The sequence below is a fragment of the Nyctereutes procyonoides genome, unplaced genomic scaffold (genome assembly GCF_905146905.1).
Source record: "Nyctereutes procyonoides isolate TBG_1078 unplaced genomic scaffold, NYPRO_anot_genome, whole genome shotgun sequence".
Lineage (NCBI taxonomy): Eukaryota > Metazoa > Chordata > Mammalia > Carnivora > Canidae > Nyctereutes > Nyctereutes procyonoides.
The window spans coordinates 44,836,694-44,864,381 of record NW_026575140.1 but is presented as its reverse complement, the minus strand read 5'-3'; the positions used below and the strand labels follow the sequence as shown (position 1 = coordinate 44,864,381).

Genomic DNA, 27,688 nt, shown 5'->3' with positions numbered 1-27,688 from the left:
AACAAATTTATTTCATTAAATATGTTGACTATCTGCTTAGTGATTTACAGTGATTTACTTGCTGTCTCTACATACCCATAATCAACCTGCATGAATTTCAGTAGGAATAATTTTGCTCTTTTGACAGATCAGACAAGTAGGCAAAGGACCATGAAGTGTCCTCCTAGGGTAACAAGTTAGCATATGACAGGGCTGGACTATTCTTAGGCACCTGGGCCTCTTTGTAAAACACCACCTCAACTTCATGAGGAAGTTTTGAATAAACCACAGTTTCTCTGATGTTAAAGACAACTTGAAAAATATGAAAATTGGAAGTGAAAAGTCTCAAAAGCAAGCATCTGTAGTGAAAAGAATTATTTCATTATATTACTTATTATATTACATAAATGTAATAATTAAATGAAATTTGAATATTTGAAATTTATGTCAAATAAATAGATCTGATTTTAAATGTAAATAAAGGAAACATTGAGACCAGTAATGTTCTGAATTTGTAAATTTGGAACCTTTCTATTAACCCTATATTTTGAATAGGTAAGAATAATTCAGCAAGATACACAAACATGGGAACTCTTATACAAATTTTTCATTCACAAATTAACCTGCCAACATTTAAATAAAATATTAATATTGTGTCCTTCCTTTTGGTTTACTGCCACAAAATTTAAGATGCTTATAATAGGCCAAAGGAAATCAGGAAGCATATTCTCCTCTCAATAGGAGCTACTCTTACAAAGCCTACCTTGTGTGATAAAGATAAGAGGGGTGCTCCAGTCACCCCAGATTCCTGGGCCATCCAGTTTCTTGCCTCTCACTTGAACTTCGTATGAAGACCCAGGAAGCACACTGTCTATTAGCAGAGATGTAGCTGAGACAATTTCATTAGCCTGTTAAACATGAAAAATGAAAACATCAGAGCATCAAGTTGACATAGAACCTTTATCAAAATGGAGAACAAGCAGTCCTAAGAAATTTCAAAGAATTAAAGGCTTTAGAATAGTTAGCTGGCCACAGTGGGATTTAACCAAAATCAGTAACCAATAACAAATGTTGGGACACCTGGGGGCCTTAGTGGTTGAGCGTCTGCCTTCATCTCAGGTCATGATCCCGGGGTCCTGGGACTGAGTCCCGCATCAGGCTCCCCACAGGGAGCCTGCTTCTTCCTCTGCCTATGTCTCTACTGTCTCTCTCTCTGTTTCATGAATAAAAAAATAAAATCTTAAAAAAAAAAAACAAATGTTTGCACCTTTGTCAATAAAATTTTAAGTAGCCCATGAGTCCAAGAAGAAAATCATAATGACAATCAGCAGATATTTTTCACTGAATGATAATGAATATTGACCTTGCAAAATTTGACAGGTATGGCTAAAGTCAATGGGGAGTTTTAAGCCACGGCTAACATCTATATTACACATGTGGTAGAAAATGATGAGCAGGAATGGACTGAGAATTATAAACATTCCTAGAGGAAACTGTCACAGAGGAGGGCATGAATAATTTTAAGAATCTGAACCCAAAGATAAGCTATAATAAATCAAAATACAGATTGAAAACTAGAGGGAAAATATTTAAGAGACCTAATTCTGCATAAAACAACCACTACTAAGAATTGCTTAGCAAATAAATTCTGTTTTCCAAACTTGTCCTCTGTTTTTTTTTTCCCCACATGACACTAAGGATTCCTTTTCTGCTCTCTATGAAAATAAAGTCTTAAAAAAAAAAAGGCCCAGAGCTTAAAAGACAGGTGTTTACTTCCAAATTATATAACAAATGCTATAGTCCATGACCTTCTCCTTTTCCTCTCCTATTCCTTTTTGACTCATCCACTGCTACTCTTGCCCTCACTCACTCTCCCGGCCTCTCGCTTCTCATCCAGCTTAAGGGTCTCTGACTTGCTGTTGTCTCTATTTGGAAACTAATTCCCCCAGATATCTACATCACCAACCTCCTTCAAGTCCTCACTCAAATGTCACCTTCTCAATGAGGTCTTCCTCATCTCCACTTAATATTACAACCTATAGCACCAGTACTCTCAAACTCCTTTGTCCAGTTAGCTCTACCATCCAGTATATCCTGGTGCAAATAGAACAGTTCCTAGCACCTAGTGGGTACTCAATAAATACTGAAAGAATGAGAAAAGAATTTCACACACTTTTCATTACAAATGAAAGCACTGCCTGTATATAAATACACTGAACAATAAAAAAAAAAAAGTTTGAGGGACACCTGGGTGGCTCAGTTGGTTAAGTGTCTGACTCGTGATTTCAGCTCAGGTCATGATCTCAGGGTCGTGACATCCAGCCCTGCATCATAGGACAACTCCACACTCAGTGGGGAGTCTGCTTGGATTCTCTTTCTTCCCTTCCCCCCCCCACCCACTTGCTCTCTCTCTCAAATAAATAAATCTTTTTTTAAAAAGTTTGAATTGTAAAATAAAAAACCAGAGCTCTGTAAGTAAAAAAAAATAACTATTAACTCAAGTTTCTATAACTGGACTTCTGTAGTTATTTAGCTGTGTGTGTAAGGAAGAGGGAACTAGAGGGAGAGGGAGAGACAGAGAAAGATACTAATCTACGTAAACTTCTTTTTGGAAGAGGAACCTTCTCTGGCAATAAATTCTGGGAGGAATTTGTCACAGTCCTCAACATATAACATGCATCCATAGGTAAGAGAGATTGTGCAACATCAAACAATTTTTCTAAAAGGATTTTACCAAAGATGCAGACATGCTGTTCAGGTGTTCATTTCCTATGCTGATCTTAAATGAAAGCCAATGATATAATATTAATTTACAGTTGATTCTGCTCTAGAAGGACCATGTATATTTGGCATGCAAAGGGCATTTTCTTTTTTTTTAAGATTTTATTTATTTATTCATAAGAGACACACAGAGGGAGGCAGAGACATATACAGAGGGAGAAGCAGGCTACATGGAGAGCCTGCACAACCCCAGGATCACGACCTGAGCTGAAGGCAGATGCTCAACCACTGAGCCACCCAGGTACTCTACAAAGGGCATTTTCTATGGGACTTAGAAAGCATCTCATCTTTACTTGCTTCTCAACTTTTCATTTTATTTTCTAAAATATACTTACTTTTCTCACATTTATTGAAGAATTCTCTGAATATCTCACTTGATATTGAAGTTGAAATGGTACTAATGTTGGGCTGGACCAAGAAATCTTTAAATTGCCAGTATCTGTGATCTCCATATGCAAACCTAATGGTGGATCAGGCTTCACTTAAGGAAAAAAAGAACATTTTTAAGTCAAGCAATTTTCATGATAATCATAAAATAGAGTCAAAATGAATTTTTAGCATTTCCCATTCTTTCAACTACTTAAAAGGTGACCTTATTCAAAGGCTAATTATACAAGCAAAATATTAGGTCTCCTTGTATCTTTCCATAGCAACCCATGTATACCCATTTCCTCTCCCAAGTGGTAATAAGTATAAATCAGTAATGAGGTTGTTTTGATAAACATAAATTCCTGCTGTAAAAAATGTCTGCTAACCTTATTTAACCTAGCATTCCCCAAACTTCCAGAATTCCCCCACCATACTCACACACTGATTTAGTGGGTGACAAGAAAGAACAGCATTTTGCAGGACAGTACTTGGAAAATGCATACTTAGTTTGCATGCAAAAATGCATGCAAATATGCATGCAAAATTCAGCAAGTCTATTAACTTTGAAATATAATCTAGGCACATCTACTCAAAAAATCCACAGTATGCGTATTTTACATGCAATAAACATAGCATTTGCAGGCCCTGGCTTGTCACCAGAAATGTGGATAGAGTTTCTTAGCCTAACAATGTGTTTAACTTGGTAAATGATTTGAGTTCATGTGTATATGCATGTGTTCATATATGAATATGCATTTGTATATAGGTTGTACATGTGTGTATATAGTTTTAAACACACATAACCTTTACATTATTTGTAGAAACAATGTAAACCTCTTACAATAAAGGATTAAATAAATACTGGTTTATCCCTATAAGGGAAATCTATGCAACCTTTAAAAATCATATTGGAGAAGAATACTGAAAATGTTTAAGATTTTTAGTTTTAAAAGTTTATTAAACATCATTTATACTTTTAGTTCCTGATTTGTTAAAATTAACAAATAAAAGTATATTTACAAATATATATAAAATAGAAACAAAATGCCAAAATGATAGAAAATAGATGATGCATTTCTCTTTTCTGTGCATCTCTGTTTTTTCAAGATTCTATTTATTTTATTTTTAAGATTTTATTTATTTATTCATAGAGATGCAGAGACACAGGCAGAGGGAGAAGCAGGCACCATGCAGAGAGCCTGACTGTGGGACTCAATCCAGGGTCTCCAGGATCATGCCCTGGGCTGCAGGCAGCGCTAAACAGCTGCGCCACCAGGGCTGCCCTGTTTTTTTCAAGATTTTAAATAGCAGGACTTAACATATGTAGAAATAATCATTACACTGAAGTGCTGGCTGATTTAAATTTTATTTATCAAGAACTAAAGTGGCATATTATTATTAACATACTATATCTTCGAAAATTTAGACATAGTTTTTCTCTTGAGTCAAAATTTATAAAGCTTTTACTTTATGTGACATATTACAAATTTTAGTTACTTTAAAGCACAAACACTAAAGTCTAGAAATAATAGGTGAAATTAGTTGAGTTCTCATGATCAAAAAGAAATCAAAACAAAAACATCAAACAAAAATCATGAAATTAGGGGTGCCTGGGTGGCTCAGTTGGTTAAGTGGCTGCCTTTGGCTCAGGTCATGATCCCAGGGTCCTGGGACTGAGCCCTATATCAAGCACCCTCCTCAGTGGGGAGTCTGTTTCTCCCTCTCCCTCTGCCTCTTCCCCTCAGCTTGTGCTCTCTCTCTCTCTCTCTCTCTCAAATAAAAACTAAAATAAAATAAAGAAATATTAGAAATCATGAAATTATAAACTATCGTATATTTCCTGCCTGCATACATATGTGCCTTAATATTAGAAATCTAAAAACAAATCATTCACTGGACCACCCATGTCCCCAGTCTAAGATATACTGCCATTACCTGCTTCTTTCAGAGTATTATTCCTTGAAAAAGTTGGCACTACTCACTCTCCACACTTTGTGTTCCATTTTCCTAACCAACCTACTGTGATTAGGTCTTCCTTCTCAGCAATCCACCAAAACTTCTCTGTCAAAGTCATCATCCTTTGCCAAATACAATGCCAGTTGTCTGATGCATTTTACTCCACTTGTCAGTGGCATTCCACAGCTGCTCACTCTGTTTCCACATGGCTTCCAGGCCACCAACCTCTTTTACTCCTCTTTTCTCTCTGATTGCCTCAGTCTTTCTCTTACTGAACTCTAAGTGGATGATCTCAGGCAGTCCCATAAACATCTATATGCCAGATACTCCCATATATATCTTTCCTGAACTCTAGGATCATATGTCCAACTGTCTACTCAGCATCTCTTGGATATCTATAAGCATCTCAAAAATAATGTGTCACATACCTGATCTTCCCTAAATTTCCCCATCTTAGTATCTGGTACCACTATTCACTGGCATGCTCAAGGCCAAGTCTGAATGTTATCCTTGGTTCCTCTCTGCCCATACTCTACACCCAATCCACTAGAAATTTCGGTCAGCCCCATCTCCCAAATGAATCCCAACTATGATCATTTCTTTACTTCTCTACTGCTACATTCCTAAACCAGCTAGATCATTCCAGTTAGCCTCCTGTCTGAGCCTTCTGATTTCAGTCTTGTAACTATTATTCTTCTTTTCCCCATTGATTTCCTTCTTCACATGTCAAGTAAATTTTAAATACACACACAGATAGAACACACACACACACCTGACAATACCACTCTATTGGTTCAAAACTTCCGCTGTAATTAGAATAAAATCTAAACTCTATAGCCTGGCCTACCATATGACCTGAATCCAATACCTCTGACCACATCTTCCAAACATTCCCCTGCCTTATTCACTCTAAGCACAAACGTTTTCTCTTTGGTTCCTCCAACTTCCAAGCTCAGTCCATTTCAGAGGTTTTATGGGTGCTATTTTTCCTGCTTGAGGCACCTTTTGCTCTGGATTTTTGCATGGCTATCTCTTTTTTACATTCATCCCAAATGCTATCTCTTTAACAGGTCTTCTTTGACCTCCATAGCTGAAATAACAGTCCTTACACCTACCTGGCCCTCTCCATGTCTTATTTCTTTTGTGGCACTTAACATTTTAGGACATTATCATATGTGCCCAAGTATAAGGAAAATTTTTTTTCTCAAAAGATTATCCCTGGGCAGCCCCTGTGGCACAGCAGTTTAGTGCCGCCTTCAGCCCAGGCGTGATCCTGGGATTGCGTCCCATGTCAGGCTCCCTACATGGAGCCTGCTTCTCCCTCTGCCTGTGTCTCTGCCTCTCTCTGTGTGTCTGTCATGAATAAATAAATAAAAAATCTTTAAAAAATATTATTTCTGAGGAAAAGACAAAATTTAAATTTCTTACAAACTCTATCATAGCACCTTCTCTTAACTATTTTTTTAAATACTTAATTAAATTTTGGCTCTAAATGTTTCTAAAAATCACCTGACAGAATTAGTTTTTAAAAGAGAACATAACAATATTTTATAAATTTCATATATATTTTTCCTGTGGTATAACTTCATGACAGAATTGCTTAGATGGCATTTTAATTATGTTGTAGAGACCACAAATATAACCCTAGAGAACAAATTATTTGAAAATCCTAATGTTAAAATATGATGTCATGCAGATTCAAAAAGTGGCATATCCCCAGTAACTTAGAAGGAAATGACAGTGAAGTTGTGTAGCAAACTTTGTGTGAGATACTTGGAAAAGTGGCTCTAATGTCACTAGACATCTACTGATGCTAAGATGCATGCAAAGAGTTTATATATAATGGTCTCAGGAAATAGGGAAAATAGTAATGCTGTTAAGTTATATGTTATATATAAAATACATACCTATATAAAAGTAAGTTAATAAATTAAATATTTTAAGTGAACATGGCCTATATTATTCACATTTGTAATCATATGTTCAAGCTGATCAAAAAAAACTGAGAATCTTTGCACTAAAAATATGTGATGGCACTACCTATTTGGATTTTTCTTACAATCAGATTTGTATAGCAAATTATTTAGTTGTTTACTTTTTTATTGTTTCTCTCTGCTCACTATTGTTTGTCTCTGGTTTTTGAGGCAGGAACTTTGTCTCATTCACCACTGTTTCCCCAACTCCTAGATCAGTGGCTGACATACATGAGCTTCTAAGAAATATTTATTGAAGGAATAAAAAAAGTATAAAATAAAGATAAAAAAATAAACTTCTAATTACTTTTAGAAATTGTTATCTGACAAGTGAAAAAGTAACAACCAAATAATACATATCATTTAGACAGATCCAAGACTGAAAGAAAAACTGTTCTTAAGAAAGAATTTAAGGGGGGGGCCTCAATGACTCAGTAAGTTAAGTAAGTGTCCAATTCTTGGTTTCTGCTTAGGTCATGATCTCAGAGTCATGAGATCAAGACCTTCATCAGACTGCATGCTCAGTGAAGAATCTGCTTAAAAAGTCTTTCTCTGCCTCTCCCCTCACTCGCACTTGCACACACTCTCTCTCCCTCTCTAAAATAAATAGGTAAATCTTTAAAAAAGAAAGAAAGAACTGAAGTTATAATTGCAGAGATATCTATACTACTGTGAAAACATTCTAGAAGCTGCTTTTAAGATTCCCAGTTCTACATTTGCTGTCCTTACCACATTGGTCAAAGTAAGATAGGCTATTGAAAAATTTTGTACACAAATTTAACCTGTTTGTATGACTGATGTTTAGATCTATTACCTTTCTAATGCACAACTTACCAACATTTATGGGCTGAACTGACATTAGAGGTGACTGAAAATTTATTCCACCCAACGTGATTTTCAAATACATAAGAAGAGTGTGGTTGAGTTTGGCTGTTGGCACAGGCACATGGCATTCACAGCTGTCATGAACACTGCAGTTGCATGGAACAATCTGAAAACTTCCCTTCTGGGGGACTGGAGGTGACTCTTCTAACACTTCAGGCCTATGTGAAAAAGGAAGAGCTAAATATCAGCACAGATGTGACAGGACTGGATTTATTTAAACTATATGACAAAAATCCAAACTGAGGTGAACTATTTTGGACATCCAGCTTAAATGGCATCTAGAAAAAACAGGGTACATTATATCAGAAACACAAAGAAAACGGTTAAAGCAGGTTAGCCATTAGAAATAATAGCAGGAAGAAAATAGTGAAGCACTGAAAGGAAAGAAAAATTGCGATCCTAAAACTCTATACCCAAAATATCTTTCAAAATAAACATGAAATAAAGGCTTTTTTCAGGCATACCAAAATTGAAAATATTTGTCACTAACAGGTCTGCATTATTAAAAAAATGCAAAAAGGAATCATACAAAAAGGAAATGGTAGCAGATGGAAGTCTGATTCTATACAAAGAACTGAAAATAGCTTTAAAAGGGTAAATAGTTACTGACTGCTTAAAGCAAAAATAATACCATGTAGTGTAGAGTTTATAACACAGGTAGAAGTAAAATGTATGACACTGGCTCCCAGTTTGGGGGGAAGAGACATAATATAAGCATGCAGTTTTAATGTTCTCAAACTATACATTAATTGATATAATATTACTTAAAGGTACATCAGTTTATAATAAGTTAAAAACCTATATCATAAATCTTAAAGCAATTGTTAAAATAATAAAACAAGGGGTTATAGCTAAAGAACCACAATGATCAAGCTAACAGAATATTGGTATAAAGACAGAAAAACAGATTAATGGAACAGAATAGAGACCAACACCTATATGGGCAACCAGCTTTCTACAGGGATACAGAGCTTTCTCTCTGTGAAGAAATGGTAATCTTCTCATTAAGTTGTGCTGAACAATGGGATATCTATATGCAAAACAAAACAAATTTCAATCCATACTCACACCAGATTCAAAAATTAATTCAAAATGGATCATCAGTTCAAACGGGAAACCTAAAGCCATAAAACTTCAAGAACATGGAGACGAAAATGTGTGACCTTGAGTAAGGTAACATTTCCTTAGATGCAACACCAAAACCATGATCCATAAAAGAACAAATTGATAAACTGGACTCTTACCAAGATTGAAAACTCTATTTTTTGAAAGAAAGACACTATGGAGCAACAAAAAGACAAGCCATATACTGAAAGAATATATTTCCCAATTATTTATCTGATAAAGGACTTGTCTCCAGAAGATATAAAGAATTCTCAAAACTCAATAAAACAATACAATTAAAAAACAGGCGAAGATTTCACCATGCACTCAGCCATAGAAGATAAACACATGAAAATAAGCATGTGAAAAGAAGCCCAAGATCATTAGTCATTTAGGAAATGCAAATTAAGACCACAATGATACCACTATCCACCTTTTAGAATGGCTAAAATTTCAGAAGTTAATTAATGGAAGTGAAGAAATTAGAACTCTAATGCACTGCCCAGTGGGAATGTAAAATGGTACCACTTTGTAAAAACAGTTTAGTAATTTCTTAAGTTGTTAAAATTACACCTATCATAGGATTTACACATTCTATAGGATTTACACATTCTATCTCAGGTATTCATCCAAGAGAAATGAAAGCCTATGTCCTTTCAGAGACTCATACACAAACGAACACAGAGACAGCAGCTTTATTTGTAACAGTCAAAAATGGTAAGTGACTCAAATGTCTATCAACAGGTGAATGGATAAACAAATTGTGGCATATCCATATAATGGAATGCTACTTCACAATGGAAAGGAATGAACTGAAACAGTCAACAAAACTAAAAGACAACCTACAGAATGGGAGAAGATATTTGCAAATGACCTATCAGATAAACCGCTAGTATCCAAGATCGATAAAGAACTTATTCAATTCAACAGCAAAGAAACAATACAATAATGACATGGGAAAAAGACATGAACAGAAATTTCACCAAAGAAGACATAGACATGGCCAACAAGCACGTGAGAAAATGCTCCACATCACTTGCCATCAGGAAAATACAAATCAAAACCACAATGAGATACCACCTCACACCAGTGAGAATGGGGAAAATTAACAAGACAGGAAACAACAAATGTAGGAGAGGATGTGGAGAAAGGGGAACCCTCTTGCACTGTTGGTGGGAATGTGAACTGGTGCAGCCACTCTGGAAAACTGTGTGGAGGTTCCTCAAAGAGTTAAAAATAGAACTACCCTACAACCCAGCAATTGCACTGTTGGGGATTTACCCCAAAGATACAGATGCAGTGAAACGCCGGGACACCTGCACCCCGATGTTTATAGCAGCAATGTCCACAATAGCCAAACTGTGGAGCCTCAGTGTCCATCAAAAGATGAATGGATAAAGGAGATGTGGTCTATATATACACTGGAATATTCCTCAGCCATTAGAAATGACAAATATCCACCATTTGCTTCGATGTGGAGGGACCTGGAGGGTATTATGCTGAGTGAAGTAAGTCAATCAGAGAAGGACAAACATTATATGGTCTCACTCATTTGGGAAAGATAAAAAATAGTGAAAGGGAATAAAGGGGAAAGGAGAGAAAATGAGCAGGAAATATCAGAGAGGGTGACAAAACATGAGAGACACCTACCTATGGGAAACGAACAAGGGGTAGTGGAAAGGGAGGTGGGCGGTGGGATGGGGTGACTGGGTGACAGGCACTGAGGGGGGCACTTGACGGGATGGGCACTGGGTGTTATGCTATATGTTGGCAAATCGAACTCCAATAAAAAAATATATCCAAAAAAGAAAGGAATGAACTACTAGTGGATGCACACAATATTAATGAATCTGAAAATAATCGTGCTGTATGAAAGCATGACAAAAGTGCTGTATGATCACATTTATATAAAATTCTATAAAATACCAAGTAACCTGGGTAACAGTGCAGATCATTCATTGCTTGGGGACAATGGAGGGTGATGAGGGTGGTAGGATGCCACAGATACAGGCGGTGGATGGTGTTACAAAGGGGCAGTAAGCAATTCTGTGATTGGTAGTATATTCATTTTCTTTATTAGGGTTAATGATTTTATGAGTGATTTCACATACCAAAACTTACCAAGTTTAAACCTTAAATATATAATAAAACTGGTAAATATATACAGTTTGTCTATTAATTTTATGTCAACACAGTTGTTTACTCAAAAAAAGAAAATTTAAGAAAAACTTTTTAAGCAATACTTTGCCTATCACTGTAAACCTACAAATGAGTGAACTAACCTTAAAAAGTAATTGCAGAAAAAAAAAAAAGTAATTGCAGGGGTGGCTGGATGGCTCAGTTGGTTAAAGTCTACCTTCACCTCAGGTCATTATCAGGGTCCTTGGGATCCAGCCCTGCTTCATGCTCCTTGCTTAGTCAGGAGCCTACTTCTCCCCTCTCTGCAACAACCACCCCCTGCCCCGCTTGTGCGCTCTCTCTCATTTATCTCTAACCCTCTCTCTCAAATAAATAAATAAAATATTTTTTTTAAGGTAACTGTACAGTTTTTCCTTGATGGGTTACCTCCTGATAAACTCATTGTAAACTGGAAATATCCCAAGTTGAAATGCATTTAATACACCTAACCTACCAAATGTCATAGCTTAGCCCAGCCTACCTTAAACATGCCCAGAACATTTACACTAGCCTACAGTTGGGCAAAATCATCTAACACAAAACCTATCTTGTAATAAAATGTTGAACATCTCACATAATTTACTGAATAGCATACGAGAGTTAAGGAAGGAGAGATAGAGAGAGAGAGAGAGAGAGAGAGAGAGAGAGAGAGAGAATGGTTTTAAGTGTATCAGTTGTTTACCCTCATGGTCATGTGGCGGACTAGGAACTGCCACTGCCCAACATCAAGAGGGGCTACATATCACCAGCCTGGGAAAAGATCAAAATTCAAAACTCTACTGAATGAGTATTGCTTCCATATCATTGTCATAAATCAAACCATTGTAAGTGGGTGACTGTAACTAGCTGGGTTGAGTTACCTATCTCAAGGCAAAAAGAATAATGGCATGCAACAAAGAGTTGTTATTTCTGATTTATTAGTGTTAGTTTTTTTAATCAGCCTGGTTGCCTGGAGAGTCTAAATCTAGGTGTAAATAAAAAAGACTTTAAGGTGGGAGCCCTAGGGTGGCTCAACTGGTTAAGCTGCCAACTCTTGGTCTCAGCTCAGGTCATGATCTTGTGATCTTGGGATCAAGTCCCGTATCGGGCTCTGTGCAGAGTCTGCTTCAGATTCTCTTTTGCTCTCCCTCCAGCTTGTTCTCTCTCTAATAAATAAATAAAATCTTAAAAAAACAAACAAAAAAAACCCTCTAAGGTGGAAGTTGGGGGTGGGGAGTGGTGGACAGGGGTAATTAATATTTCCCTGTCTTGCTTAAGCTATCCCATTCTGTCCAAAAACACCTGCTGCCTTCTATCTAAACCACTCCATCTTTTTTAAAGAATGTGGGGATGCGAAGAGAGTATTAATACTTAGATATGATCACTGCCTTCAGAAATCTTACAGTCCTTTTGTAGGGAAAAAACTGTAAGTGCTAAATATACTAATTAAAAATTACTGTGGAGAAAGCATTGCTTTAGAAACTCTGCTAAATAGCATATATCTGAGAATTGAGATATCAATACAACATGAAAGAAATGGATCCAAATCTTTCATACATACACCACTAGTATTAAATGTGAGTTAAGATAGATTTTCAAGTTTCCTGAGATAGACTTCAGAATTACCTTAGTCCTAAAAGAAAACAATCAAGAAATAACATTTATAGGCCTTTTAACGTGTAAAGCAGTCTACTGGGCACTGTATAGGGAATAATATTATTGTAGGAAGCACAGTAAATTAACACCAACACTTAAAATCAAGTCCTTCTGTTTATTTATGAGCCATAAGACCATTAGGCAGGTAAGTTCTTTTTTGTGAGCCATGATTTCCACAATCAACAAAGCAGAGAAAAATTCCTGCATCATCTTTATAAGGCTGTTATAAATATCAAAGACAATTACATAAAAGTATTTTTGAAAACCTTAAAGTGCTATAGATCCATAAAATACCATTTGGAATTAGAGTTGGAATGACTTAGCACTTTCAATTTTATTTAAATCTTTAAACAAAGCCAATGAAATGTTATTTTTTAAAAAATCACACTATGCCTTTTAGGTGTTTTTCAAATATTAAAGGCTTTTATCAAAAGATTATGGAACAAATTGAAAAAATTGTGATATTTTATGTCAGAAATATGCTTGTATGGTGTTATACTTTGAAGAACTCCCAAATTTTACAGTAAAAATAGAACTAAATAGAAAATAAGCACATCATTCTTGACTAACACTTTTTAAAGGACAGAAAATTTAGTGATATTTTTCTTTTTTAAAAAGAAAGGTTAGGGACATCTGGGTGGCTCAGCGGTTGAGCGTCTACCTTCGGCCCAAGGCATGATTCTGGAGTACCAGCATTGAAACCCACATCAGGCTCCCTGCATGGAGCCTGCTTCTCCCTCTTGCCTGTGTCTTTGCCTCCCTCTCTCTCTCATGAATAAATAAATTAATTTTTTTTTAAAAAAAGAAAGGTTAGAATTGCACTGTCTTACTATAGATGGTCTTGCCAATTCCATTTTTTTAAAGATTTTATTTATTTATTCATGAGAGACACAGAGAGAGAGAGAGAGAGAGAGAGAGGCAGAAACACAGGCAGAGAGAGAAGCAGGCTCCATGCAGGGAGCCCAATGTGGGACTAGATCCCTGGCCCCCAGGATCACACCCCGGGCTGAAGGCAGACACTAAACCGCTGAGCCACCCAAGGATCCCCTCATTTTTTCTAAATAGCCTGGATAATTGTAGAATTGGGCTGATTACCAATTAGATTAACTACCTCGTTTCTCTATTACTTCACTGTTGTGTGCTCTGTTTAATCAATCTCCTTGTTAACTTCTTTATAATTTCAACATATACAAAGAAAATATATAGTATATATTCATAATCATGATTATATGTAATTTATATGTTTATTTTAGTAATTCATTATTTGGGTTTTTTTTAAAGCATATCCATTTAGAAATTTCCCAAGGCACCCCAACAGATAATCCCATTATGAAACACTAAGAATCAATCTAAAACTAATATTCAAATATCCTTCACAGGGGTAAGGAAACTACAGCCACAGGCCAAATATACCTGTTTTTGTACAGCCTGTGAGCTAAGAATGGTTTCTTACATTACCAATGGTTTTTTAAAAAAGGAAGAATGTCCCATGATATATGATAATTATAGAATATTCAAATTTCAGTGTCCATAAAATTAGTTATGCTTATTCATTTACATATTAACTATAACTACAAGGTTGTACGAAAGAGAGTTTGGCCTGAAAAGTCTAAAATATTTGCTATCTGACCCTTTAAGAAAAAATTTTCAATCCCAGCTATTGGCCAGAAACATTTTGTACTCCCTACTGGTGGGAACTTGATGGGCAAAAAATACAGAATCCATATTAAATATATCATATTTCATTTTATAGCATATTTACAATTTACACAAACACCCTGAGAATCACTAATTTAATTTTTCAAACTACCTTATGAGGGAACTAGTATCACCTACTTTCTTTTTTTTTTTTTTTTTTTTAAATTTTTATTTATTTATGATAGTCACAGAGAGAGAGAGAGAGGCAGAGACACAGGCAGAGGGAGAAGCAGGCTCCATGCACCGGGAGCCCGACGTGGGACTCGATCCCGGGTCTCCAGGATCGCGCCCTGGGCCAAAGGCAGGCGCCAAACCGCTGCGCCACCCAGGGATCCCCTATCACCTACTTTCTAAGTGAGAAAGTGAGGCTCAGAGACAATGTAGTCCTTAAACTTGTCTGATGTCTTGTGCTTCCATGTTCATTGCTCATTTCATTATACCCAAGGTGTCTTATTATCACAAGACACTGTTACTGTTGCCGTTTTATTATTTTATGTAGGGGATTAATTCCTTAGTGGCCACAACTAAAAAAACAACTATAATCTGAAGCACCTTAACATTTCTATAAATCAGAACTTTAAAGAATTAGAGGATTATTTGAAATTACTTTTTCCTTGAAGAAAATATTAGATATTTCTCATATTTATGAGAGCATAAACTTTTCAAAGTTTGTGTAGAAACTGGAATACACAAGCCTCGTTACTTGTCAAAGTCAGCCTAAGAACTACTTTCATCTTCTAAAAGAAGTTTGAAGTATTTGTAAACATCAAACAACTACTCTAAATTTTGATAATTTAAAGCATAAGGATTAAATTGGTAATCAAATTTTTAAAATAAGGAGAGACATTGACTTAAACCAAACTTAAGAATTTCTGAAATCGGGACACCTGGGTGGCTCACTGGTTGAGCTTCTGCCTTTGGTTCAGGTTGTGATTCTGGAGCCCCGGGATCGGGTCTCAAGTCAAGCTCCCCATGGGGAGCTTGCTTCTCCCTCTGCCTATGTCTCTGCCTCTGTGTGTGTGTCTCTCATGAATAAATAAATAAAATCTTTAAAAAAAAAAGAATTTCCAAAATCCTTGAAAAATTTTTATGCAGCAAAGTATCTTATGCCTTGCCAACATACACTAATTCAGTGCCACAATTATTTAATTTCTCTGTATGTGAACAAACTTTACTTAAAAGTGAAAATAGTAAAAACTAAACCAAAAAAAAAAAGACTTCTCAAATTTTAAATTTGGCTTCTTTGCAAATTTCATCATATGGGCTATTTTCTGGTCAGAAGTTAGATATATATTTAGTACCAAAATTTCATTTTTGATAGCCACAGTGGTTTACAGAGAGAGCACATTCTATCCTCTGACCTTCAAATTATTTGTTCCCAGAATTATTTTTCTATGAATATATTAAAACTTCTCTAAGCAAAGATCTATGCTAAATTATTACAAGAATAACATCAAATGGGTGCCACCCAGTCCTGACTGTGACATAAACTGAGAGCAAACTAGGGTGGACAAATGTGTACATAGGAATTGTTTAGAACAGTTACTTTTGTATATCATTTGATCAAGTCATTTATTTTAAATAAATAAATTTTGTTACCCAAAAAGTCTACTTTACCAATCCCCCAAAGCTCAAAGACCAAATTAGTGTTACAGACTAGTCTCATCATCAGAATCACCTGGAGCCTTGTTAAAAATAGAGTCCTAGACTCTCCATGGAGAATTCAGTTGGTCTGGAGCTAAGAAACCTGTTTTCAGTAGGAGCCATAGATTGATTCTCCAAGCGTTAGCCCCAAACCAGTAGCATCAACATCCTCTGGAACTTGATAAAAATGCAAACTACTGGCTCCACTTCAGATCTTATGAATCAGGCCCAAGTGAAAAGTAATGGCTAGATAAATTTCATCAAGGAGACAAGCTTAAGAAGCATTTTATAAAACTCAAAGTACTCTTCAGATGTAAGATATTACCAAACAAATGGAAAATCAACAAAGATGAAAGGGAGAAAAGGAAAAAGAAAAGGAAAAGAAGAATGCTAACTAAAGCAAATGAATCTTAGCATATATCAAGTTAACAATATAACCACAGGGGTAGAGGAGGAGGGAATATCTTAATTAACTTTGGGACATAGTATTTTGATCACGTAACCTTCAGCTTTAGCAAAGGCAAAATGAGTGTACAGAAATATTGTACTCAGGGGTACCTGAGTGGCTCAGCAGTTGAACATCTGCCTTTGACTCAGGGCATGATGCCAGGATCCTAGGATGGAGTCCCGCATGGGGATCCCCACAGGGAGCCTGCTTCTCCCTCTGCCTGTGTCTCTGCCTCTTTCTCTGTATCTCTCATGAATGAATGAATGAATGAATAATAAATAAATAAACAAAATCTTTAAAAAAAAAAGATTTAAAAAAAGGAAATATTGTACTCTAGCTAGTACCCTTGTTTTTCACAGTGGTGTAGGTTAGCAATTCCAAAACTACTTTACATGTATTCTAGGACTAAGCAAATGGGTTATAAATTGTGGGAAGTGGAAGCCAGATTTCTTACTGCTGGGAAAATAGAGAAAAAAGAAAGAGGGGAAGGGGAAGGATAAAGAGGAAGGAGAGGAGGAGAGGGGAGAAAAGAGGAAAGAAGGAAAAAAGGAAGAAAAAAAAAGGAAACCTGGAATGGATCCTATGGTTTTTGGACTATAATGGGAGACATTATGGGTGCCTGGGTAGCTCAGCTGGTTGAGCGTCAGATTCTTGGTTTTGCTCAGGTCATGATCTCAGCGTCCTGAGATGGGGGCCAGCATCAGGTTCCTTGTTCAAGCAGAGAATCTGCTTGAGATTCTCTCTCCCCCTCTGCTCCTCTTCCCCACTCTCAATCTCTCTCAAATAAATAAATAAATATTTTTTAAAATGGAGGATATTAGTAAGAATATATGCTTTTAATATATGTCTATACAGAGATATAGAAATATAGATTTGTGGATATGATACATACACATCATGTGTGTATTGTGTTCGAAATGTCTTGTAGTACTAGAGAGTAAGGAAATCCTCAAAAAAGAAAAAAAGGATGGGACACATCAAAAGGACATAGAGGCCAGTGAATAAGTTCCTAATGGCTAAATATGGGGCAATTTGAACAATAAAATAAAAAATGATAGCAACTGATTATAGCCCATAAAATAAAGAATCCACAAGTCCATCTGGTCAGGAAAGGAGGAAGGATGAGAAGGAGGGAAGGAGGATGAGAAGAGGAAGGAAGAAAATAAAGGAAGGAAAGAGAATGGAAAATGTACTTCTCACAGAGACAGCACTGTGGCCTCTACACACTAATGATACTAGCCCTAAAATGTTCTAGTTTATATTGGGTACTTTTGTTTACTTTACAAATAATGTATTTTTCTTCTCTAAAATTACAGTCAGTTCTTTTCTATATTACCAATTTCTCTTCTCATTTTATTCCTGTTTTCCTTTATATCCCTAAGCATGTGGAACATTGTAATAGCCACCCTTGCCTGCTAATTTTATTATCCCTCTCATTTCTGGACCTATTTCTATGGATTGATGTTTCTTTTCCTCCTGGCTAGGGGCTGTATTTTCCTGTTCTTTCATGTGTGTTGCCATTTTTTACTAGATGTCAGACATCATGAATATGAGATTTTTGAGTGTTGGACTGTATTGTTTTACTTTAAAGAATGTTGGATTTTGTTCTGGCAGTTGGGTAAGTTACCTGGGCACCAGTTTGAACCTTTCAAGCTTCTTAGAAGTTCTTTTGGAGATACAGTAGCCTTAAGGCTACTAAGGCTAATTTGGCCTCACTTTTAAAATGTGGCTATAATGAGGTTTCTACTGACTGTCATTTGATATTCAACAAATATCTCCAATCTGCTTGGTGGAAACTTTAATTATTCCTGGTCCTATGTAACTTTTGAGAATTGTTTAGCTTACAGTTCCTGGTGATCATTCTCTTCCTAGTGGTTCTTACTCAACTCAGTGTTTCTTACTCAACATCATGGGACAGATTAGTAATCAGTAAAAGAGTGAAGGGGACCCCAGTACTAATTCTGCATACTCCCTGCTTCAAGTCCTCTGCCTCACAAACTCAAGCCTCCTTAGGCTCTCTGAATTCCTATTTCTGTCTCCTTGATCCAGCATTATCACTGGGTTCTACTACAGTTTCCCAGCCCTGTGCCAGGTTCTGGAAATTGCCTTTAGTCCAGCAAATCTGAGTAATTCAGGATTCACTTTGTTTCCTTAGGTATCACAGTTCTGTTCTGCTTTTGTCCTGTAGCTTGAAACAGATGTTTCCCACATTTTATCATGTTCTCTGGTTATTTATGACAGGAGAGTCAGAAGAGTAATCCCAGACTGTATTATTCCCTCATAACCAGAAACCACTTTTGACTTTATATATTAGCTTCTGAAAATCTAATATATTCAAACAGTTCAAAACTTGGTTTTCTTTAAAGGAAGCAGTGGAATGGGGTGGTTACTTGATGGAATGTGTGATCTATGTCTTAAATAGGAATTACTACAGCATGTTTATCAGCTGAGAGGAAAACTTGATGATACAAGAAAGAGAGATCATTGCAAAAGCAAAGTCCTTGAGTAAGCTACAGGGGATGGGACTCAAAACACATGAGAAAGGATTCACTTTAGATTGGAACCCAGAGAACTCATCCATAATTAAAGAAGAGAAAGAAACTGCATGGGCACTGATGTGAGCAGGCGTAGATGTTGGTGAGAAAAGCAATTATAAGAGAAGCTAACCTCCCCCTAATTTCCTGCTGCAAATCAAAAGCAAGGTCATTGGGGAGCGTCTCCGGCTCCCTCTCAGGGAAGCCAGCTGCCATGTTGTAAGGTATTCTATGGAGAAATCCACAGACAAGGAATTGAAGGAGACCTGCAGTCCCAGCCTGGGAAGAACCTTGTGAAAGACCTTAAGGCAAGTGGCCCCAGCTAATCTGCTCCTAGATTCCTGACCCACAGGGCCTGTGAGATGATAAATGATTGTTGTTAGAAGCCACTAAACTCGGGGTAGCTTATTATATAGCATAGAGAACCAAGGCAGGTATTGGTACCTGGAAATGGGATGCTGTCATAGAAATAAACCTGCAGAGACACCTGGGTGGCTCAGCGGTTGAGCTTGAGCGTCTGCCTTTGGCTCAGGGCATGATCCCGGGGTTCCAGGATCGAGTTCCACATCGAGCTCCCTGCGTGGAGCCTGTTCCTCCCTCTGCCTGTGTCTCTGTCTCTCTCTGTTTGTGTCTCTCATGAATAAGTAAATAAAATCTTAAAAAAAAATACACCTGCAAAAGTGGAAGTGGCCTTAGAGTCTGGTGACGACAGAAGCTGGAACAATTGGAGAAGCATGATAAAGAAAGCCTCAACTGCCTTGAATAGACTGTGAGTGGAAATGTGGAGTTTGAGGACACTGCCAGTGAGGGCACACAAGCAAGTGAGGAACACAGACTGGATCTTAGAGGAAAGAGAGTCTTACATAATGGCAGAAAGCTAAGCCACACATCTACAGTTCCCTGGGCAGCAGGAAGTATATCTCCCGAACTGGTGGATCTGCTGCAGCAGACTGCCAAGCAGGTGGTGAAGGTGCCCCTTGTTTTCTTCTTGCCACAAGAAGAGATAGACCACTGAGCAAAGGACTGTCAAACAAAAGAAAACACGTCTTGAGAGATGCCCAGCCTCTCCAGATGGCGAAGATGGCACCTCTAGGAAATGGCTCCCAAGCAAAGATCAAAGAGAAGGCAAAGAAGGGCTTATCTCTAAAAGATCTGTGGGCTTTTATCTAAAGGGGTAAACTCCCATGAGATTCACAGGAGGCTGTGTTGTCTTGTGAGAGAACGTGGCTAGTTCAGACTGAATGGGTACAGAATGAATCGAAGCCACTGGACTCCCAAAATTGTGCTGATGGAAGCATGCTGAGAACTCCTGCTCCTCCCCCTCCCCCTGCTGCAGCAGAGATACCTCTGTCTTTCATGAAAAAGAAACTCAGGAGACAGAGCCGAGAAACATGAAGAATTATTTCTGAGGGTGAGGTAATAGAGGGAATAAGCCTAAGGTGAGGAAGAGGGGGAGATGGTCAAAGAGTAGGATCCCTGAAACTGAAATTACAGACAGCATTCTTACCAGTAGTGACAAGGTCTAGAAGAGGGCCATGAAAATGGGTGAACTAGGCAGAGTGAAGAAACAAGAACAAGGAAAGTAAAGCCTTCAAGAAATTGAAGATCATCCATATGGATGATATGCGGAGGGGGTAATAGTAAAGAGACAAAGTAAACTAGATGTTAGCAGTTACAAGAGTGCAAACTCCTTGGATGACTCTTATTCATCCACCTTGATTTCTCACCATTCCCCAGCTTTATAACCCAAGCATACTTAATTTTTTATATCCTCAAATGTCCAGATATGACTGTGGGACTTTGCAAATACTCCTCACTCAACCTGGCTCATTCCCTGTCCCCTTGTAATCCAGGCAGATACTTCTAATACTCTGTATATGTTTTCACAAGTCTCTATGTTTATTATATCACAGCATTTTCAAACTTTGTTATATTCTTTGTCTTTACTGTTAATTCCAGGAGGACAAGGGCTGTGTCTGAGTGGTTCAGCATGGTTCCCCATACTCAGCTCAGAGGCTGGTACACACAGGAGACATCTCACAAAGGAAGAAAAGGATTTCTCTTCCAGGTCAAAGATAAAATGCCCTAAAGCAGTTCCAAAGTAGCACATTTCTATGGTATCTCTCCTTTGGATTCTCTGACAAACATTAATATCTGAGCTCAAACAATGCTTTCCCTTAAGGGACATATGCATAGGGCATCAAATCCCTTATAAACATTAGGTGTTAGTTCCTTTAAAAATACTTATTTACACATGGAAGCATTTAAAAGATTGCCTCAAGAATTCTCTAATGTCTACAGAAGGGGATTTTGATTAAAAACTCTTCTTACAGTAACTACCTTTATGCATTTTCCCTCTCATGGAAAGGAGGGAATTGTTCATTATACTGACTATCTCTTCCTCCTGATCTGAAGAGTCTTATTTAAATTATTTGGAGATACAGTGCCCAAAGATGTACACAACAGAATTCAAGACAGAAACAGTATGTAACAATTGGTAAAAATGGACAATTTAACCAAATCATACAAAGAAGAGAACAATTAATGTGTTAAAAAATTCTTAAAAAAGAAAAGGAAAAAAACCCCACAAACTTTCTCAAATTGTATGCAATTATGATAAGTTTTCCTGTACTGATATATTTTTAGAAACCTGAGTTCAAAATAAAAGCAGGTTGGGGTACCTGGGTGGCTCAGTCAGCTAAGTTCCTAACTTGATTTTGGTGCAAGTCATGATCTCAGAGTAGTGGGATGGAGCCCTGAGTCAGGCTCCCCACTGGGCATGGAGCCTGCTTAAGATTCTCTCTCTCCCTCTGTCCCTACCCCACGCCCCTCCTTTTCAAAAAAAAAAAAAAAGAAAGAAAGAAAGAAAACAATAAAAATAAAAAGCAGGTCAAAAGAATCTGCTAAATTCATCATATGAGAAAGTTGAAAAATCTAGTTAATTTATCATAATTTTCTCACTTTTCTGGGTCTGACCATTTAGATGAATAGACCAATGGCTACTTGTGTAGTCAAGTGAAGTGAAGTGAAAATTCTCAGCTCTAGCTAAGTTACTATGTAATTTTGTACTGTTCTGATATGTTCACGCGTATCTTTTCTGAAAATGCAGACCTCAAGACATAACTATAATCTATACATAATAAAATTTAAATCCTTATACATAGTCACAGAGCTTTAACACCAAGCACATTGCCCTAGCTTGCCGATAACGTTTGAAATTTTCTTGAATAGGCACCCAGCAAGTTTCTGATCACCATCCAAAATATTTAGGTCATCATAGGAATGTGCTACATTGCAAATGAATTCTTTTCTCTGAGCTAAAATCTATTTTTTTCAATAAAGCAGGAAACGTACTGCTCCAAACTTCAAATATATATCTCCACCCAAAAGAGTACTTCCTTTCTTTCCTCATCAGTCAAAGTCAAAGTGAGCCTCCTTCATTTTAAGATCAACCTTCCAACTGTGCTCTTTTCCTGGAACTTGCTTTTTTAAATATTCACTCTGTCATAGACCTTCAAAGGATCCTCTTCTACCTATCTTCAGACTTTCTCTCTCTGCTGGGTCATTATCTATAGACTAGAAACAAGCTTATTCTTTTCCTATCCTTTAAATGTCCACCCTTGGCTATACATTACTAATTACTACTCTAATCTTTCCCACTTTACAACCTCAGCTACTTTGTGAGCCTCTAGAGATACACAGCTCAGTCATTTCTGTTGTGAACATGTATCTAGGTTTCCTGCTGCCCAGAATTTGTCTGGAAAATCTAATATTTCATACAGCACAAATACTGGCAGCTAGGGGCACATTCCCACCAATCAAATAGTTCCATTTAGGACTCTGACCATAAAGAGAATTGTACAAAGGAGGAGCTAGCAGGGGCTTCCAGAGTCATCTAGAATTCAGCTGCACCAGACATCCCCACCTAAGGCTTCCCAATAACCTTGTGCTCCCATGGCTTCATGTACCTACCTAACATACAATAGTAACCACTAAAACTGACGCTATGTGCATATCTGCCCCCATCACTAACTAGCCTGTGATGCATTCAAGGCAGAGATCATAACTATTATTTTTAATATATTTGCTTCCTTTAAATATTATTTTAATTTAAAATATATTTAAATATATAATTAATTTAATTATTTTATTTAAAATACACGTAACATAAAATTTACCATTTTGAGTGTACAGCTCAGTGACAGTAGTACTTTCACGTTGTTGGGTAATCATCACCACCATCTAACTTCAGAACACTTCTCACCTTCCCAAACTAAAACTCTATACATATTTAAACAAGAACTCCCCATTACTCCTACCCCTAGTCCCTGGTAACCACCATTCTACCTTCTATCTTGACTCATGTTTATATGGGCAGTTTCTAGCACATCACTCCTTAATGGTATGATCTCAATAACTACAGAACTGAAGGAAATGAGTCTCTTTCTCCTTAAGCATCACATAAAAGAGGAAATTAGAAAAAATTTTAAAGAGCTAAAATTCACATGGAAATATATGTATTATCACTGGAGTTATTAGAAAACTTGAATGATGTATTAGCTGGAATTGTGAGTGTATGGCTATAAAAACTACCATCTTGGCTCTCTAGCTAGCACAAATATCAAGCACTTATATTTTTAAGCTAATAAAATCATCAAACATGAAAAAAAATTCCATGAAAAAGAAATGCATAACAAGCTTTCTCCTCCAATCAAATACCTAAGACCCCTGAGTTGAGTTCATATTTCTTTCAGAATATATGCCCATCCATAACTGCGGTGTCTTGCTACCTTAATCAACAAAACAATAAAAATAATCAACAGGAGGAGCAAAGAGGAAACCTAATAGAGATGAATATTGCATGAAAAACTATATAAAACTGCCTTCTAGAAATGAACATATATACAAAATGAAATGTAGGGATAGGAGAGTTTTCATAATCCACTTCTATATATGGAACGTCTTGCATTTAAAAAAAAATGGGGTTGTAGAAATTTCCAAATTAATTTATTTGGTACTTACAAAACATATAAAAGATGGACCTTAAGGTCATAGGTCTTGAAAGGATTCTTAAATAATGACTCCATATAACAGATGAATAATTTCAAGTCCTCTTTCATCCAGCACTGTATGTTCCAGTTTGCACCTGAATTAAAAATAAACTATATTAAATCTGAAAAACATTCTGAACAACTCAGTGAAAGAGGAGAACTAAATTAAATTTACCAGTGTTCAGACACAACTTTCACTGCCTATTCCGAGAGAAAAAGAGCCAGCTCTAACCAGTGGTATGTATCTGCCCAAGTCACCTAGGCCCTTAGGCCCCTAGTTTCTTTTTGGTAAAGTAAAGGAAGTAAAGTCTCACACTTTTTTTTTAAATCTTGAACTACTTAAGGAGGACAAAGGCCTCAAAAGTCACATGCTTGCTTTCCAACAGAAAAGAACATAGTCAATATCAAGGTACAAGTAAATGTGGAGTGATTTTTATGTATCTGCTTTAGCAATAAAGGCACAGTGATTCAGATGTGAACTAGATGATTCATATCTCAAATTCTTGCTATTGTATTATTATTGGCCCCAAATATAACTGATGCAAGTTTACTTCACTGTGCATGGAAAAACACACCTGATAAAAAATTACTGGTGATTTGTAATTTAAAAGGCAAGAATAGCAACAACTACAAATAATGACTAACTTAATACAACACTAACATATTTCCCCAAACCTGAGGATTTCTAGCTGGTAGGGATTTTACAAAACTGTTGAGCTCTTTTTTTTTTTTTTTTTGTATTATTTTTATTGGAGTTCAATTTGCCAACATATAGCATAACACCCAATGCTCATTCCATCAAGTGCCCCCCTCTTATGAAGTAAACAGCATGCTTGGTAGAATAATCAGTTGAAATCTTCAGTAACTATCACATAATCTGTCAATTTTAGTTACAAAAACTTAAAATCATTAAGAAGTGGCTAGTTATGTAAGTTTTATGTGTAAAATTTAAATCTATAGCATCATAATCATTCCTCTTGAAAACTGAACAAAGTACTAACATTTTTGATCATTTCAAAGCTCGTCACGAAGACCCTGCCTTAAGTTCACTCTTGGTATATTTAATAATTGCTGAAGGCTAAGTTAAGTTCCCCTACAAATTAAAAAAAAGACTCACTTAAAATTAAATGAATTTTATTGATTAATGGCCATAGACTCAGTTGGAGACACTAGGAGTTACTACTAACTTGTTTTAAAACTCTAATTATGTATTTATGCTTTATTCTTATCCCCAAGCTGATTTCAATAAATTGGAGTATTTCTTCCATCTAATTAGTAATGCTCAACCAAGGGCAGTTTGACCCTCAGGAGCATCTGGTAATGTTTGGAGATAACGTTTTGGGGAAGGAGCTACTGGCATCTAGTAGGTAGAAGCCAGGGATATTGCTAAACATCCTACAATGCACAGAACAACCCCCCATAATCAAGAATTGTCTGGGCCAAAATGTTAATAATGTTGAGATTGAGAAATTCTGATTAACCCTTTATAGGAGTGCTATATTTATGTGTGCCTTTATTTTCATACTGTAGGTCTCTTTGTATTATTGAATCAATTGACTGCTCCATTAGCTTTTCCAGAAGGCTTGGGAATGATTTCGTGGTTTTGATTTCCAGATACAGAATTATTAATGGCACTAGCTACATTCAGTATGCATTATACTTAAACAGCAAAATCCCCTTGATTTAAAGTACATAATTGGCTACAGAGAGATTTCTTGCTTGAACAAATATTATTTATAAGTACTTTAAAATTTAATTAATTCAACAGTTGAATTTTTTAAGATTTTATTTATTGAGAGAGGGAAAGGGGGAGAGAGAGAGAGAGAGAGAGAGAACACGAGGAGCCAGGGATGAGGGAGGGGTAAGGGGAGAGAGAGAAGCAGACACCCTACTGATCCCGGCTCAATCTCAGGACCCTGGGATCATGGCCCAAGGTGAAGGCAGATGCTTAACCGAGAGCTACCCATGCACCCCCAATATTCATGTGTTGAATATTTTATCTATCCAACAAAATAAGGTGTGCTTTTTCTATTTTAAAGCAAATTCAGAAGATTACAAGAAATGGATTTATGGGTAAAAGAGTTCCCTCATTGCATTTTTATAAGATGTAAAAAAATTCAGGGCTCATTGGTTTTGTCACATGATAAATAATAACTTTATTACTAACATAAAATGATGATATGTGTTAAGAATCCCATCCATATGACATCTATTTCATACAGGATTCAGAGAATGAAAACATTTTGTTTAAAATAGTTAAATAATAGCTAATGCTTGGAACATTAAAATACTTACCTGTTTGTTGAAAAACTAAAGAATTCACTGTTGAAACAAATGCCTTCCCTTCCTTGTTGTCTGCATGGACAGAACAGTTTTTATCTTCCTTGCTCCAGAAGCAACAGTGGAAAGTTGTTTTGGAAGATAAATTAGAAATGTAGGTACTACTTGAATTTAATTTAGCTTCAACAACTGCCTCATAATGTTCATTCAAATTGGAAGTGTTCCTTGAGATTCCAGTAGGCAAAAGGAAGTCATAGGTTGTATTTGGTGGCATGCAAGACAACTTAAATCTCCAGGGAGTAATTGGATATGCCAAGTTAAATGCAGTTGTCAAATAAATGAATTCTGTTGGGATATTAAAAAAGATACATAGAAAAACAATCATTTTGACTAAGACGTAAATAGGAAGTAGCTAAGATTAAGCCATGTGTACTCAACAGTAATTATTTACCTTTCTAAGTGCTCAATCTGTGCATAATGCAGAGCTTCTATTACACAATGTGTTATACTTGAAAGGATCCATTAATTTATGGAGAAAAACCTTACTCTTTAACACTTCTTTTTGAAAATTCATGCTTCATTTTCCTCATTAATCTAGCATTCTGTTTATATTTTAATTAAGAATATAGCAATTACTTTTTCTAAAAAAGATTATTCTAATAAACTTTCAGTAAAAGTGGAAATATCTAGATGTGCAATTTTTTATTTTTTTTAATTTTTTTAGATGTGCAATTTTATAAACAAATATTAAAGTATTGTTTTAATATTTCTTAAAGAAATTATACCAATATTTTAGCACGATGAGAGCTTTTAGAAAGGGTTTTTCTTCAACATCAATACAGTTGGATGTAAATAAAAAAAAAAAAAAAACAATACAGTTGGATGATCTCTTGAATCTGCCCATGATCCTTAGATATATGACACTGTATAAGACATGTGCTTAATGCACTCTCCAAGAATCAATATACAATGACAGGAAAATTCTATTGCTTATTACAGACAATTCTCACTTTTTAGACATGCAAAAATTAAGAATAATTATATAATCTTGTACTCCAAAAAATTCTCAAAAGTGGTAGTTGGTTTTTAATAAGTAATTGTTTGAAAATAAAATAATAATTAATTCTCAATAATTCTTTCTTTTACAAGCTACTCATACTATTCAACAGTTGT

General features: G+C 36.3%; 1 protein-coding gene across 5 annotated transcripts in view; it reads right to left on the bottom strand.

Annotated features, from left to right (window-relative positions):
- LEPR (leptin receptor) overlaps nucleotides 1-27,688 on the bottom strand; it is a 92,633-nt gene that overhangs the window by 39,152 nt on the left and 25,793 nt on the right. For all 5 annotated transcript variants that reach the window (XM_055305886.1, XM_055305890.1, XM_055305889.1 and 2 more), the window contains 5 exons: nucleotides 26,531-26,860; nucleotides 24,207-24,330; nucleotides 7,893-8,101; nucleotides 3,096-3,241; nucleotides 743-887 (listed from right to left, as the gene is read on the bottom strand). In XM_055305886.1, the coding sequence (XP_055161861.1) occupies nucleotides 743-887; nucleotides 3,096-3,241; nucleotides 7,893-8,101; nucleotides 24,207-24,330; nucleotides 26,531-26,860 (954 nt within the window). The remainder of the gene's footprint in view (nucleotides 1-742; nucleotides 888-3,095; nucleotides 3,242-7,892; nucleotides 8,102-24,206; nucleotides 24,331-26,530; nucleotides 26,861-27,688) is intronic.